Below are 16,487 nucleotides of genomic sequence, written 5' to 3'. Positions count from 1 at the left end.
ACTGGGGGCTCGGCAAATCAAACTTTGTCAACTCCATAGCAGGGAGAACTCACTGGAGCTGCTTTACTGACATAGCACAGATGGCAGCCAATATGAAACTACTTGTAATCTATTTACTACAAGTTAGAAAACTATAAACTGGTTGGCAAAATTAGCAACACTAGTGTCATTGAGTACTTCCAGTGTTAGTTAAGTAATCCCTTCCTTCTGTGTTTTCATAACATGTACAGAGATAACTAGTGATATCTATACCAGCATGGATTTTTCTCTACTTGGCATTTCAGCTGAATAATATGTTTGTTGCTAACATGACCACATTCTACATGTGTCAATATAATCACACATGCTGCCTGTGGGATAGTAGGAGTTTTACTTAAAGGGAACTATTGCGAAAATTAAAATTTAATATTGGCTTTAGCATACTGAAATAAGAAACTTTTTAAATATAATCAATTAAAAATTCTGTACCTTTTCTGAAATAATCAAGTTTATCTGCACTATTCCTCTCTCAGCATCTGTTTCTCCTCATTCTGTCTTCGTTTAGCAGTTGGGTATCCGATGAATGATCCAATATATCTTATAGGGGGGCTCCTTTTGCCTAGAAGATGTATTAGAGCTCACTCTATTAATATCACCAGACATCATGTCTCTCTACATGCAGGATTTGTGCAAAAGGCAGTTATTTTTAAATTGTGTTTGTACTGGAATCAGTTATTTGAGTGAACTCTAATACTCTACTAGGGAAATACTCTAATCTGCTAGGAAAGGGAGCCCCCCCCCCCATAAGATACATTGGATCATTCATCTGACACCCAACTGCTGCATGAAGAGAGAATGAAGAGAAACGGATGCTGAGAGAGGACTAGTGAATATAAACTTGATTATTTCAGAAATTATGCCAAATTTATAATTGATTATATTTGGAAAGTTTCTTACTTCAGCGTGAGGAAGCTTATATTCAATTTTCATTTTCACGATTGTTCCCCTTTAACAACTTGTAAGGAAACATTTTATCTTTGCTTTGAGCTCTCGTCTTGTTTGTATTTACGTTTTATTAAGCAGTCTCTGTTAGTGAATTAAATGTTTATTATAACAATATCCTTTTTTAAGATGTATTCTCTCTTAAAATGTAGTTCTCCAGAAGAAAAGGAGAAGCAGTACACGGGACAGCTGGCACGGCTGCTTGCACTTCTTGATTCCCTGGCAGCCCACAGAGCCTGTAAAGTGGCAATATTACACCTGATTAGTGGGGGCAAAGGCGATGAACAATACGCAGAGTTGTTTCAGGATCTTCTGACATTGATGAAATCCACAGTTGACAATGTCATTCACCAGCAGTGTGGGGAATATGTTACGTCCATCATTCAGTACCTTTGTGATCAGGTACCTCTGCCCCCCCAAGGGCATTACAAAACATAATAAAAGAAATGTAGAAAAGCGTAAATACAAAATGGAAAACATAATGTACACTAGAGTTATCAACAACCAAGTTACCATAGGTTAAAGGGATAGGAAAATCCATTATGACTGATTAAAATGCTTATTAAGTCACTCTGAAGTATCTTTTTGCATGACATATCTGTATTGAATGGTTTCACTTTCAGGACATTGCCCTTATCCTGCCAAACTCTGCAGAGGCGCAGGTTTCTGAACAAGAACAGCTGGCTAATGCGTTGCCCAGTAAAGAACTTCTCCAGTCCATGTGTGATAGTCTAATGGAGACTTTGGCCAACAATGATAGCAGTTATGCATCTCTTCTCACTGCCATCAGAACCATGATGTTTCTATCAGAGCATGATTATGGAGTCTACCACTTGAAGAGGTAGGAAAAGTAATTATTCTACCCTAAGATTGTATTATATTATATAGTGGGTGGTGAGGCACCTTTTTATTTATATTTAGTGCAGATATTGTGCATCATTCACATTAGGCCTATCACTTTCTCTTGCCTAATTGGGGGACACAGGCACCGTGGGGATGAAGATCCTGCAGCTGGAGACTGGACACTAAGTAGTTAAATTTGACTCCTCCTCCTGCTGTGGGCTTCATCCCGTCTCCTCCTAACCCTTCAGTTTCGTTTAGTGTCCTCAGAAGGAGACACATATCATGGTGGCTGGAGCAACTGATCAGGACTCCGTGTTATGATCTTGCCACACTAAGGGGACATTGATTCGTTCAAGAGCCCCTCCAGCTATTACCTATTATGCCCTACAGCCTTCCCGCTCTACGGAGTTCTGCAGGCTTGCTCCTATCTCCCTGCGCTGCTTCCCGCTCTTCGGAGGCCTGCAGCAGCGCCTTACATCCACCCAGGGTGTATAGTCTGATGCAAATACAGATATATATGGAGCTGTTGCGTCATATATATTTTTATTTGTATTTTCCTATAGGGAGATTTCATCACTGGGCAAGGATCAGCTGGTATCTTGGGTGAGTAGATTTTTTTGCATTACCCCCTCGACTCTCTTAGGTTATAGACACTCCCTTGTCTTTTACTCACCCCCTAGGCATTCCGTTTAGGCCCACGGCCCTTTCTTTCTCCCTTCGCCGCTTCTCCCGCCCTTCTTCTCATGGCGCGGCTCTTGCGTTCCACGCTGGAACGCACTTCCGCTTCCGCTTCTTCGGCGCTCACGCGGGCTTCTCTTCTCTCCTGCGCCGCACCCAGTAAGCGGCTCCAGCGCTGGCTCCGTGTACGGTTCTCGCTGCCTGCATTCACAGCCCTGGTTTTTTCCCACCTGCTGCAGTAGCCGCCTACAATCCTTTCGGGAGGTGTGGAAAACAACAGTAAGGGACCAATGGGTCCTTCGGGTGGTGTCACGAGGACTCTTGATAGACTTTACTCAAAGGCCCCCTCACCGGTTCTTCATTTCAAGGTTACCTCGTCAAATCAACATAGACAAATTCCTCGGGGTCATTCAGAACCTTGCCATAGCAGGCACAATACAACCAGTACCGATACCAGACTACGGCCGAGGCTACTATTCCAACTTATTCATGGTTCCCAAAAAGGACGGATCCCTGAGACCAGTCCTAGACCTCAAAGACCTCAATCCCTTCGTAAAAAAATGCCATTTCAAGATGGAATCAATTCAGTCCGTTTTGGCAGCCATGGAAGAGGGCGAATTCATGTCCGTCATCGACATCAAAGACGCCTACCTCCACATACCCATTCACCCGGCTCACCACCAGTTTCTCAGATTCTTTGTCAACGGAAGACACTGGCAGTTTGTAGCACTTCCTTTTGGACTGTCATCAGCCCCTCGTACCTTCACCAAGGTGATGGCGGCGGCACTGGAAGAGCTAGGACTGAAGGGCATACCTGTCATCCCATATTTGGACGATCTACTCGTAAAAGGTCCATCCGCAAGCATTGCACATCGCCATACAACACAGGTGCTCCAGTCCCTGACAGCCCTAGGCTGGCTGATCAACTTCAACAAGTCCACCCTAGCCCCTACACAGACGATAGAATACCTAGGTCTGATATTGGACTCCAGGAACGGGAGAGTCTTTCTCCCACGAGACAAGGCCACCACCTTACAAAACAGGGTACGGAACCTCATGAGTACCCCCAGTGTGTCTCTTCGGACAGCCATGCAAACCCTTGGGACGATGGTTGCATCGTTCCCGGCAATCCCCTATGCTCAATTCCACACCAGACCACTTCAGCACTCCATTCTGCTGCACCAACGCAAGGATCGGAAGAATCTCGACCGACAAATTCTCCTCCCACACCGAGTAAAACTCTCGCTCGAATGGTGGCTCCAGCCCCTTCGCACTGCAGGAGGAAGACCGTTCTCCCCCCACCACTGGATAATTCTCACAACGGATGCCAGTCTACGGGGGTGGGGAGGTGTACTCGAACAAGCGACGGTCCAAGGCCTTTGGGATCAGGAGGAGAGACTACTTTCAATCAACCTCCTAGAACTGAGGGCGATTCGTTATTCTCTGGTACACCTGACCCCATTACTCCAGGGTCAAGCGGTGCGGATACAGTCCGACAATGTAACCGCAGTTGCATATGTGAACCATCAAGGCGGCACCAGAAGCCAGGCAGCCCTTCGGGAAGCAAACCATATCCTCGCATGCGCAGAAAGTCACGTTCCCGCGATCTCGGCGGTCCACATACCAGGAATCGACAACTGGATAGCGGACTACCTGAGCCGAGAAACCATAGATCAAGGAGAGTGGAGTCTCCATCCGGAGGTCTTCGAACTCATTGTGGACAGATGGGGACTGCCAGACGTCGATCTGATGGCGTCCCGCAACAACCGAAAAGTTCCAAGGTTTGTGGCAAGAAGCTCAGATCCACTAGCTCATGCTGCAGACGCCCTGGTAATTCCGTGGCGGTTCGACATGGCGTACGTATTTCCTCCTCTGGCCCTTCTCCCAAAAACCATAAAGAAGATAAAACGAGAAGGCACCCAGACAATTCTGGTAGCACCGTTCTGGCCCAGGAGGGCGTGGTTTGCGGACTTAGTGCGGTTAGCAAAGGACGAACCCTTCCATCTTCCTCTGCGAGAAGACCTACTAACACAAGGCCCCATCGTTCACCCGACTTCTCATCAGTGGGCTTTAACGGAATGGCTGTTGAAGCCCTAGTTCTCAGGAAAGCGGGAGCTCCTGCAGACGCACTCCCTACCATGCTGCGGGCGCGCAAGCCTGTTTCAGCCAAAGCATACCACAGAGTATGGAAGACATTTATTACTTGGTGCGAACACAGAGGTACGGATCCTCAGAAAGCAAGAGAACGGGATGTTCTGTCCTTCCTGCAAGACGGTTTGTTGAAGGGCCTGGCAGTCAGTTCCCTGAAGGTTCAAGTTTCTGCATTGTCCATTCTTCTCCAAGAAAGGTTGGCTCTCCGGAGTAATATTAGAACTTTTCTTCAAGGTGCAATTCGGATGGCGCCACCGTATCGTTATCCTGTACCTCCTTGGGATCTTAACCTGGTACTCTCTGTTCTTCAGGAGGATACCTACGAACCTATTGACTCGTTGCCTCTGTCCACACTGACTGAGAAGGTAGTTTTTCTCTTGGCCATCACATCTGCGAGGAGAGTTTCTGAATTGGCGGCTCTTTCATGCAAATCACCTTTCACCATCATACACAAAGACAAAGTTGTTCTCCGACCTACTCCTGATTTTCTGCCAAAAGTGGTCTCGGAATTCCACTTAAACCAGGATTTGGTTGTGCCTTCCTTTTGCCCGGAACCCGCTAATCCTATTGAACGTAAACTGCATACCTTGGATGTTGTTCGTGCAATATCTTCGTACTTGCTCGCTACTGCAGATGTTAGGAAGACGGAGGCGCTCTTTATTATTCCTAATTGGCCGATGTGCGGCCTCAAAGCAGCCAAGTCTACGATTGCTAAGTGGATTCGTTCTACGATCATTAGAGCCTATGCAGTGCAGGGGAAACCACCTCCACTCAAGGTGAGAGCTCACTCAACTCGCTCTCTCAGCACATCCTGGGCGGTCCGCCACCAAGCTTCAGCGGAACAGGTCTGCAGAGCGGCCACCTGGGCGTCCCTTCACACTTTCACACGATTCTACAGGCTACACACACAAGCCTCAGCCGAAGCCAGCTTCGGGAGGAAGGTGTTGCAGACTGTAATCAGTTGAACACCTGGGGTTCTCAGTGTCCCGCCCTCATGGGTAGCTTTGGGACATCCCCACGGTGCCTGTGTCCCCCAATTAGGCAAGAGAGAGAGATTTTTGTACTTACCGTTAAATCTTTTTCTCTTGTCCTATATTGGGGGACACAGGCCTTCCCTCCCTGTTTGACACTGATCTCCTGTTTAGGTTTTTTGGTTGGCACAATGTTACAGAGTTTACATTCTTATATGTATTTAGATATGTCTATACAGTTTTCCTAGGGGGGTTTTTCGATTCCTCTTCTGTTTTGGGTCATTATGTTCCTTCTTCGGTCGAAACTGAAGGGTTAGGAGGAGACGGGATGAAGCCCACAGCAGGAGGAGGAGTCAAATTTAACTACTTAGTGTCCAGTCTCCAGCTGCAGGATCTTCATCCCCACGATGCCTGTGTCCCCCAATATAGGACAAGAGAAAAAGATTTAACGGTAAGTACAAAAATCTCTCTTTCTCACAGTGGTCAATTTTATTAGGAGCCAATAAATTTGCATGTCTGAGTGTGAATTAAAACTGAAGTACTTGCAGGCAATGCACACAAACTAGATGAGAACAAACTCCTTGCACATATTACCTTTGTAGAATGCAGGTGGAACGCAACATTCTGCATTCTGCTCTTATTAGCACCTGTGTGCATATGGGCTCTTTGAAAAGAATAGAATTGGGTTCTTGCTGTGCTCCCCTGCAGTCAAGCTCATTAAAACTAACCACATGGTAACGGCGCAAGAAAAGATTTTGTGTAGCAGCCCCATCAAAGAGGAACACATGGAGTATATAGTTAATGCGAAAGCAGCAGTCAAATACTTTTATTATTAATATGCATTCTATTCTTTCAATGATCCCAAACATACACAGATTCTCATAATTGTGGAATGCATCATGTTGTGTTCCTGTGTGTACCCGAAATACATTCTCATTGTGTTTTTTTTTTTTTAACTGACCATAGCACAAAGTATAGGAAAATGTGTGTTCTACATATTCATCATTCATAATCTGTTCAATTCAGATTAACACAAAACAATTATTAACTTTATTTGTAACTAAAGCGTTGCATATTTTTTACAGCTCACTGAAGAAGCACAACAGCGCTCTCTATGTCCTCCTTAAACGCATTATGTGTGGCTTTGGAAAAGACACTGGCGAATTGGCTTCTTCTTTCTTGGACTTCATGAGACAGATAATGAACTCCGAATCAATGGCAAGTAGATTTAACTTGTTATATGCAAGGTTGAAAGTGTTGTTTCTGCTGTAGTGGGGAACATTGTAATGTGACGTCTATGGTGAGAGTGCTCCCAATTGCCCCTCAAGTTCAGTTTAAAATCTTAAAAGGCCAGTCTTCTAACATTTTTGAATTTCCCTGATTATTATTTAAAAATGAATTATTAAAAATCAATTTGTATTAATTTACATTTGGTTTATCTCTCCAGATATGTTACAATGTGTATTATGGCTCACTTTGCAATTTAACCACCTTTAAAGGAGAACCCCTACCCTACGTACACTCTTCCACCCCCCAGCATAGCTGCTAACCCGGGAAAATACCCCTAACTTTTTACTTGCCCCTTGTTGCAGATTCAGGAATCACAGTTCACCGCAGCCATCTTCCAGGTCTTGGGTAATCTGAGATTGAGACCTGTGAATCGGCAAATGTGCAGTTGAAGCAATTGCGACAACTGTGCATGCGCCGAAATAGACGGAAATTGCAGAAGACCCGGAAGATGGCTGCCGTGAACTGCAATCCCTAAATCTGCACAGAGGGCTAAGTAAAAAGTTAGGGGCATTTTCCCGGGGTAGCAGCCAGGATGGGGGGAGGATGTAGGGGGTCTATGTGTGGTGGGGGGGGGGTAAGGGGTTTTTTTTGTTTGTTTTTTTTTTAGTTTAGGGTTGAATTCTCCTTTAAGTAGTGATTGTCACTGCAGGTTGACAACAAGTTCCTTATAACCTCCCCTCAGTTCAAGAGGATATTTGACCAGCCAAACAGGGCCTTAGTGGGGTTGGGAAATGGTACCTGCGAGTCAGAGGAGGTTTTTGGGAGCACTCCAAGGCTAATTATAGTTAAAGTGCACTGACCGGAACCTGATATACACAGTTAAAGGAAAACTATACCCCCAAAATGAATACTTAGGGATACTTAAGGAGAAGGAAAGCTACGGAGGCATTTTATTGCGAATAGATTAGCTGCAATAGTGCAAGCTATAATGCTATATTTATTCTGTAGAATGTTTTACCATACCTAAGTAAAAAGCTCTAGAAAGTCTGTTTGTTTAGGATAGGAGCTGCAGTATTAACATGGTGTGACATCACTTCCTGCCTGAGTCTCTCCCTGCTCTGGGCTCAGATTACAGCAGAGAAGGAAGGGGGAGGGGAAGAGGAGAAAACTGAGCATGCTCTTGCCTAGGGCAATGAGGTTTAAGATGAAGGCAGGAAGTCTGATACAGAAGCCCATGTGTACACAATAGAAGGAAAGAAATGCAATGTTTCTTTTGACAGGGGACTCAGAGCAGCACTACTTTGGGGGTTTACTGGTATATTTAGATAGACCTTTCTGATAAGGCTTACTTAGTTTTAACCTTTCCTTCTCCTTTAAGCAACAGATAGTTTACATCATATTAAGTGGCATATTAAAGAATCTTACCAAACTGGTCTATATATTCAAGTAAATCTTGCCCTTTTACATCTCTTGCCTTGAGCTGCCATTTCGTGATGGTCTGTGTGCTGCCTCAGAGATCACCTGACCAGAAATACTGCAGCTCTAACTGTAACAGGAAGAAGTGTGGAAGCTCAAGACAGAACTCTGTGCACAGTGATTCGTACGACCCCAGAGGGCGGCCCTTATTTTTTAAAATGGCAATTTTCTATCTATGATTACCTAATGGCACATACTACTAAAAAAGTTTATTATGTAAATATGAAAATGGTTTATTTACATATGAGCTGTTTTATGCGATATCTTTATATAGAGACCTACATTGTTTGGGGGGGGGGGATAGATTTCCTTTAAGAAGGAGAAACAAAACATCACCAATGTAAGTGTCTGTAGTTTCAGATTTGCTTAGTAATTGCTCTCTGTTCAAACACAGGGCTGTGGGGAAGATGGAGGGATGATGGAGGTAGATGGATCTCACCCTTCAAAAACACAAGGACTCGCCACTGCTGAAATAAAACACCTGCTTCTGAGCAAAGAAGCAACACCAGATAATTTACTGCTGGATTTAGAAAAGCTTGTTTTGGTATAGTAACATTTCTATTTGTTATGCACAGACCTGCTGTTTTGGGGTTAAGATCTGTTTGCTCTATCTTTTGCATAATAGACTACCAAAAAGGGAACTGGTAAAATGGTGCTGAACGTGACTGTTACTGGCCAAAGCACATGTCCAAAATGTGTTGTCTTTATAATTTTGGTGTCCTGTCCTTTTTTTTATTTCTTTAGGAACAATCCAAAGAGGATGACAGCTTAGAATCCTTGCTGGACAACGTGTCTAGTTTTAGACAGATATTGGAATCTGTAAAGACTCCAGTGCCTCTGAGTGACCAGGAGGTGGAGCCTATTCTGCCTGCAACAGACTCTTTGCAGAATATGTTCAACAACAGGTAAGCTCTAAGCCATGGCAGCAAAGTCTACCCAACATATATTGCAAGGACACCTGCCTTTAAAGGGATTCTGTCATGTTTTTTATGATGTTTTTATTTCTAAATTACACGGTTTACACTGCAAATAATTCACTCTACAATATAAAATTTAATTCCTGAACCAACAAGTGTTTTTTTTTTTTTTTTTTTTTTTTTTGTAATAATGGTGTGTAGACAGGCCTGTCAGGTCATTTTGCCTGGTTGTGTGCTTTCAGAAAAAGCCAGCACTAGAGTGGAACTGCTTTCTGGCAGGCTGTTGTTTCTCCTGTTCAATGTAACTGAATGTGGGACCTGGATTTTACTATTGAGTGCTGTTCTTAGATCTACCAGGCAGCTATTATCTTGTGTTAGGTGGTTACCGTTCTGTTGTTTGGCTGCTGGAGATGGAAGGTGGGGGGGGGGGGGTTATCACTCCAACTTGCAGTAGAGCAGTACAGAGTGACTGAAGTTTATCAGAGCACAAGTCACATGACTGTGGCAGCAGGGAAACTGACAATATGTCTAGCCCCTTGTCAGATTTCAAAATTGAATATAAAAAAATGTTTGCTCTTTTGAGAAACGGATTTCAGTGCTGGAGCAGCACTATTAACTGATTCATTTTGCAAAAAAAAATATACTAACAAATTTTTTAAAATGTTTTTTTGATGTTACTGGTCCTTTAAAGGAGAACCAAACCCTTGCTAATAAAAACCCCTACCCTATATAGACCCCCCCCCCCTCCAGCCTAGGTTAGTCGTTAGTATACAACGAAAAATAAACACCAAGACAAAATAAACTTTTAAATTGCAAAGCCTTTATTAAGAAATAATTTACCGAAACTCCACTTCCGCTCCTCTTCAAAAAAGGCGACAGTGCGACCATCCATCCTGCAGTGCTCGATTACTCCTCCCTCGGCAGCGCTTCCCCTATTCCAAGCAGCAGCAGCAGGTACTGGGAGAGCCGGATCAATGGGGTGTGCATGCCACTTGCTCCCCATCACTGTGCCCATCTGAGTGTGCCTGGGGCTGGCAGTGCCCGCTGCTGAATCCTCCCAGCTGGTTTGGATTCAGGATATAAAGAAAGAAAACGGCATCTCGTCTCCTACTCAGTCCATGTCTCCCTGCACTCAGCGATGTGCCCGAGGTAGAGAGTCCGGACAGCAGCAGCAGCATGTCCACTGGCAGCCCCCAAAACATCACATCCAACAGGTCCATGAGTCTGGAGGCTGCCCGCTGCTGCAGGAGAAGGCAAGGAATAGGGGAAGCGCTGCAGACTCACTGTCACTAGAATAGCCGGGGAGGAGAAATCGAGCACTGCAGGATGGATGGTCGCCATTATTTAAGAGGAGCGGAAGTGGAGTTTCAGTAAGTTATTTCTTAATAAAGGCTTTGCAATTTAAATTTTTTTTTTTTGTCTTTTAATTTTGTTTATTTTTCGTTGAATACTAACGAATTTTTTAAAGAAATTTGATGTTTCTGGTCCTTTAAGCCCTGCTCCCATCTCTCTGCCCTGTTCTCTCACCCAGCCTCATAGGATGCCACATTTTTGTGAGTTTACAGGGTAGTGTGTCATAACACTGTATTTCCCCCTCACGGCTGGCAATAAAAACATCTCTGTCTGGGATGTGGTTCAGTGTGAAGATTGCTGCTGTAATAGTAAAAAGCAGCATATGATCAGATCTCTTAGTTCCTGGAAATGCCAGAAAGAGCAAAAAACTTGAAGCAAAACATTGCTAGGTGTCCCCAACCTTTTTCACCCATGAGCAACACACACATGAAAAATGTACCTGAGTGGTGCCAAATAAGGATTGTGATTGGCTATTGGTAGCCCCTTTAACTGGCAGCTTACAGGTGGGTCTTTTGGGCGGTACACATGTTTTTTATGCAACCAAAACTTGCCTCCAAGCCTGAAATTCAAAAATAAGATCCTGCTTTGAGGCCACTGGGAGCAACATCCAAGGGGTTGGGGAGCAACATGTTGCTCACAAGCTACTGGTTGGGGATCACTGCTCTACAATAAGCCTCAAAATTAACATAAGCCTTAAATTAACATAAGACTTAAATTTACAAGCATCTGACCTGTCTTTGCTTTTTTCTAGGACGGTGTACATCCTATCAGATATGGTGGATGAACAGCTGAAATCTTTGTCCTTTACACCTTTCCAGCCAGAAGAAGCTGATGCAGATTTAGACATGGTAAAACCTGGACTCCTAAATTTAGTGTTTGCCAGCGTAGTTGCATTGCATGGCGGAAACCTTTTGGCAGTCCCTATATTCTAACTATAAGAATATAGCAACATAATAGAAGTACTGTAAAATCCACCATGTGAAGACATCTCACATTAATAATAATGACTATACCATTTCTATATATAATATAATCTGTATATTTGTAGGTTAAAGTGGATTTGCTTGAGCTGTCTGCGAAATGCTGCAGTGACTTTGATTTAAAATCAGAGTTTGAAAGATCCTTTTTATTGGAACCTTCATCACCTGGTCGGACTAAAACCACAAAAGGTTTCAAGTTGGGGAAACACAAACATGAGACTTTTATTACAAGGTGAGTTACATTGCAAGCTGTGTTTTTTCCCCATGACTGGATTTGCTGTGGGTATTCAACCTCTACATACTGTTTTTGATTTTCCAGTGGCAGGTCTGAATACATTGAACCACCCAAAAGAGCTCACTTTGTGCCTCTCCCAAGAGGAAGGGGCAGAGGTGGATTTTTACAGGCCATGCGTCCTCATGATCTCTTCCGGCAGAGGAAACAAAATACAAGCCGGCCACCTTCAATGCACGTGGATGATTTTGTGGCAGCTGAACGTACAGAAGTGCCTCCAGTTGGAATCCTTCCACCCAAGAGGCCGCCACCAAAAGTATCCCAGAAGGTCTCCTCCCGTGGGGGTTTCCTTGGAAACCGAGGAGGAGGAAGAGGAATGTTCCACAGCCAAAGCAGATTTTTTTCTCCACCAGCCCCTAAAGGTTAGTTTCTGCAATTTTTTTAAATAAATCTCCATATATGCAGCTTTTCATTTGACTCCAATTTAAAGGGATTCTGTCATGATTTTTATGATGTTTTTATTTCTAAATTGTTAGGCTGCTGGGGGGGAGGGGTGATATCACTTCAACTTGCAGTAAAGAATGACTGAAGTTTATCAGGGCACTAGTTGCATGACTAGGGGCACCTGGGAAACTGACAATATGTCTAGCCCCATGCCAGATTTCAAAATTAAATATAAAAAAATTGGTTTGTTCTTTTGAGAAACGGATTTCAGTGCAGAATTCTGCTGGAGCAGCGCTATTAACTAATGCTTTTTGGAAAAAGAAAATCCCATGACAGTATCCATTTAAGCATACTAACTAATATTGTAAGCATTGGGACCTGATTGCATATGTCTTGTTTCCATAGTGCTACTGTACTTGCTAAAATTAACCTTAAAGGACATGTAAACCCCACCCACAAAAATGTAATGAGTGAACTTTAGATACTGCCACTCAAGTTGTTAAAAGGTTAACAGGAAGGTTGCAGCATCTCCCTAATCACTTAGAAATCCTTCTCCTCCTCTAACCCACTTTGCCCTCTCCCTCAGAAATTTTCTTTGTTGACTTATGAGCATGCTCAGTTCTTCTCAGCTCAGAAGCTAAACACACTCTCCAGTCTAATAGCCAATGAAGAGATAAAATTATTGGTTCTAGCTCTAGCTGTCTGATCCTATTTTTTCTCCTAACCACCTCTCCTGAGCTCAGCTTAACCATTACAGGGCTCAACCCCAGCAGGACCTTTTATTAAAGTATGTTGTGCCTGTGTAACCTGCATTGCATGAACTTTAAAGCATACATGTCCTGTTTGTACATGTCAATGTTACCGATGTCAGAGGGAAAATGGCCGCTGGGTAAAAGCTGCTATTTGTTTTAGGAAAATGTGATGGCGCTGGCAAATGGAGGGGTATATGCAGTTCAAATGATGTGGCTTGAGTGGGGAAGATGTGCCCCACTTATATATATGTTAGGAAAATATAGGCTTTACATGTCCTTTAATATTCCATGGGCCTATGGACTTTTTACTGTTTGTATTTAGATAGCAAATCAGGCTAAAACATTTTGATTTCTGGGAAATGCTTATTATGGATGTAATAAAAGTAATAAAACTTTCTAATATTGCCATCTGTTTTGTACTTAGTAAATTATAACAGACGTGAAGGAGTTCGTGTTCTGAACTGGAGCCCGCAGACTACACCACGAGGGGCTTATGTAGAAAGTAGAGGAGCCCAGAGTAACTTTGACAGAGCACCTCTTCCTCCTCTCAGGCAAAGCTCTGCAGGTTAGTACCCACTGTGTATTTCTGACAGATATACAGCTGCTTATTAATGTTCTGCTAGAAAATGGCTAATCTAGTACAAAACTATTGCCCCAGTGTTTAAACTTTTAACTTTACAGACTTAAAATTAAAAGTATATACACCTTGTGTTTCGTGCCTATATTATTATTTTATATCCCGCTATCCTATTATTCCCAATGGGATAGCAGTTAAGAAATATATTTATACGTTTCACCTATTTCTTTGAGATATGACAAGAGAACTTCAAACATCTATTCCTGAGCTATAATCCGATGCTAATGAGTAGAATGCAAAATAATGCATAAAAACACAGATTATGCACTTTAGTCTACGTTTAATCCTAACTATTAATTTCATGCCACATCACATTCGTGAAACACTACCCCCTTTTCAACATCAATGCAAAAAGCAGGCCTTGAACATGCTGGGCATACTTATTTGTAGTGATGCAGTAGTGGCCGAATTTAATCCAAATCCTAATATTCATATGCAAATTAGGGGTGGGAAAGGAAATCACGTGACTTTGGCACAAAACATTTTTTTTCCACTTTTTCCTTTCACGACCCTAATTTGCATATGCGGATTTCGTTTGGTATTCAGCCGAATCTAAAATAGTGGATTCAGTGCATCCCTACTTATTTGCCTATTTTTTAATTAATTAATTTATTTTTAAATATGTATGGTTTTGTTATATCCTGCATTAAATACTGCAAAAAAGGAACAGTTCAGTGTGAAAATAAAAACTGGGTAAATAGATAGGCTGTGCAAAATAAAAAAATGTTTCTAATATAGTTGGTTAGCCAAAAATGTAATGTATAAAGGCTGGAGTGACTGGATGTCTAACATAATAGCCAGAACACTACTTCCTGCTTTTCAGCCCTCCCACGCATTCTTGATAACAGGTCCCAAGCGTTCTTGATAACGGCTCCCACGCATTCTTGATAACGGCTCCCACGCATTCTTGATAACGGCTCCCCCGCATTCTTGATAACGGCTCCCCCGCATTCTTGATAACGGCTCCCCCGCATTCTTGATAACGGCTCCCCCGCATTCTTGATAACGGCTCCCCCGCATTCTTGATAGCGGCTCCCCCGCATTCTTGATAGCGGCTCCCCCGCATTCTTGATAGCAGGTCCCCCGCATTCTTGATAGCAGGTCCCCCGCATTCTTGATAGCAGGTCCCCCGCATTCTTGATAGCAGGTCCCCCGCATTCTTGATAGCAGGTCCCCCGCATTCTTGATAGCAGGTCCCCCGCATTCTTGATAGCAGGTCCCCCGCATTCTTGATAGCAGGTCCCCCGCATTCTTGATAGCAGGTCCCCCGCATTCTTGATAGCAGGTCCCCCGCATTCTTGATAGCAGGTCCCCCGCATTCTTGATAGCAGGTCCCCCGCATTCTTGATAGCAGGTCCCACGCATTCTGTAAATTAATAAGTTAAGTTTATCGTTCCATATACAGGTACGGGATCCGTTACCCGGAAAGCTCAGAATTACGAAAAGGCTGTCTCCCATATAGATTTTTCCAAATAATCCACATTTTTAAAAAACAATTTCCCTTTTCTCTGTAATAATAAAACCGTTCCTTGTACTTGATCCAAACAAAGATATAATTAATCCTTATTGGAAGCAAAACCAGCCTGTTGGGTTTATTTAATGTTTACATGATTTTCTAGTAGACTTACAGTATGAATATCCAAATTATGGAAAACCCCAGGTCCCAAGCATTCTGGATAACTGGTCCCATACCTGTATATGTATTCCATTGGGACCTGAGGACAGGTTTGAAAGTGATTTAGATGTTTTTAAACTGGAGATCTTTGTGGTATACCTTAAATTAATTAGTAATCATAATTCGTACCGGTATGGGATCTGTTATCCAGAATGCTTGGGACCTGGGATTTTCCGGATTACTGATCTTTCTGTAATTAGGATCTTCATACCTTAAGTCTACTAGAAAACATTAAATGAAACATTAAATAAACCCAATAGGCTGGTTTTGCTTCCAATAATGATTAATTATATCTTAGTTGGGATCAAGTACAAAGTACTGTTTTATTATTACAGGGAAAAGGGGAAACTTTTTTTTAAAAATCTGGATTATTTGAATAAAATGGAGTCTATGGGAGACGGCCATTTTGTAATAAGGAGCTTTCTGGATAACGGGTTTCCGATACCTGTAATAGTATTAGTATATCAATAAATAACATTAAAGCAGACTCCAACCACTTGTATTCCTTGTTTTCATTAGGATACCGCCCAAATCCACGTGAAAGGGTGGCCAGAGGTCGAGGAGGTATAGGACCATCGTGGGCTAGTGCCACCAGCAGTGCTAACAGCTCACGCGGGAAGTTTCTTGGTGGCAATGGAAACAGAGGACGCCATGTTCGTTCTTTCACGCGGTAGAAAGAAAAAATCCAGTTGGATATGTGAATATTTCATAGAGACTCTTCACTGCACTATTGGACCAGTATAAAAAGTGTTTGAACGCTTCTGGATGATCTTTTTGATACACATTCTGAATGTTATTGTGTAAAGCATTTTATTTTTGTGTACAGTCTAGTGACTTTACTGTGTTTGTTGGTTCTCCTTGCAGCTCTTTTTAATAAAACAAGAATGAAAGCAAGTTGTGTTTAGACTTATTTAGCAATAGTCACAATATTTTCTGCCGATTGGGGTTGGATAGTGACTTTTCTGTAGGCCGCCCTCCAACAGGACATTAGACAATGCAGGTCTTGTGCTTGTTCCTGGGATTTGTTGGGAGGGATGGGGGGGGCAATAATGTTTTTGGTACAAATCTGAGTGAGTGCATTGGAGATGATCCCCCTTTACATACACATTGCACGCATTCAGTTATATAAGATCACACCACTAGAGCTCAAAGGGGTTGTTCACCTTC

At 43.0% G+C, this 16,487-nt stretch overlaps 1 protein-coding gene across 1 annotated transcript in view; it reads left to right on the top strand.

The window, feature by feature from the left end:
* The window catches only part of virma.S (vir like m6A methyltransferase associated S homeolog), a 47,993-nt gene extending 31,779 nt beyond the window's left edge, over nt 1-16,214 (top strand). Inside the window, 10 exon segments of the mRNA XM_018223864.2 lie at nt 1,134-1,383; nt 1,605-1,822; nt 6,710-6,842; nt 8,725-8,874; nt 9,075-9,235; nt 11,352-11,448; nt 11,649-11,812; nt 11,900-12,234; nt 13,433-13,573; nt 15,840-16,214. Of these exon segments, the coding sequence (XP_018079353.1) occupies nt 1,134-1,383; nt 1,605-1,822; nt 6,710-6,842; nt 8,725-8,874; nt 9,075-9,235; nt 11,352-11,448; nt 11,649-11,812; nt 11,900-12,234; nt 13,433-13,573; nt 15,840-15,994 (1,804 nt within the window). The 3' untranslated portion in view covers nt 15,995-16,214.
* Nucleotides 16,215-16,487: the final 273 nt, after the last annotated feature.

Source organism: Xenopus laevis, chromosome 6S, assembly GCF_017654675.1.
Source record: "Xenopus laevis strain J_2021 chromosome 6S, Xenopus_laevis_v10.1, whole genome shotgun sequence".
Lineage (NCBI taxonomy): Eukaryota > Metazoa > Chordata > Amphibia > Anura > Pipidae > Xenopus > Xenopus laevis.
The sequence above is the reverse complement of the archived record's forward strand: the minus strand, read 5'-3'. Positions and strand labels throughout refer to the sequence as shown.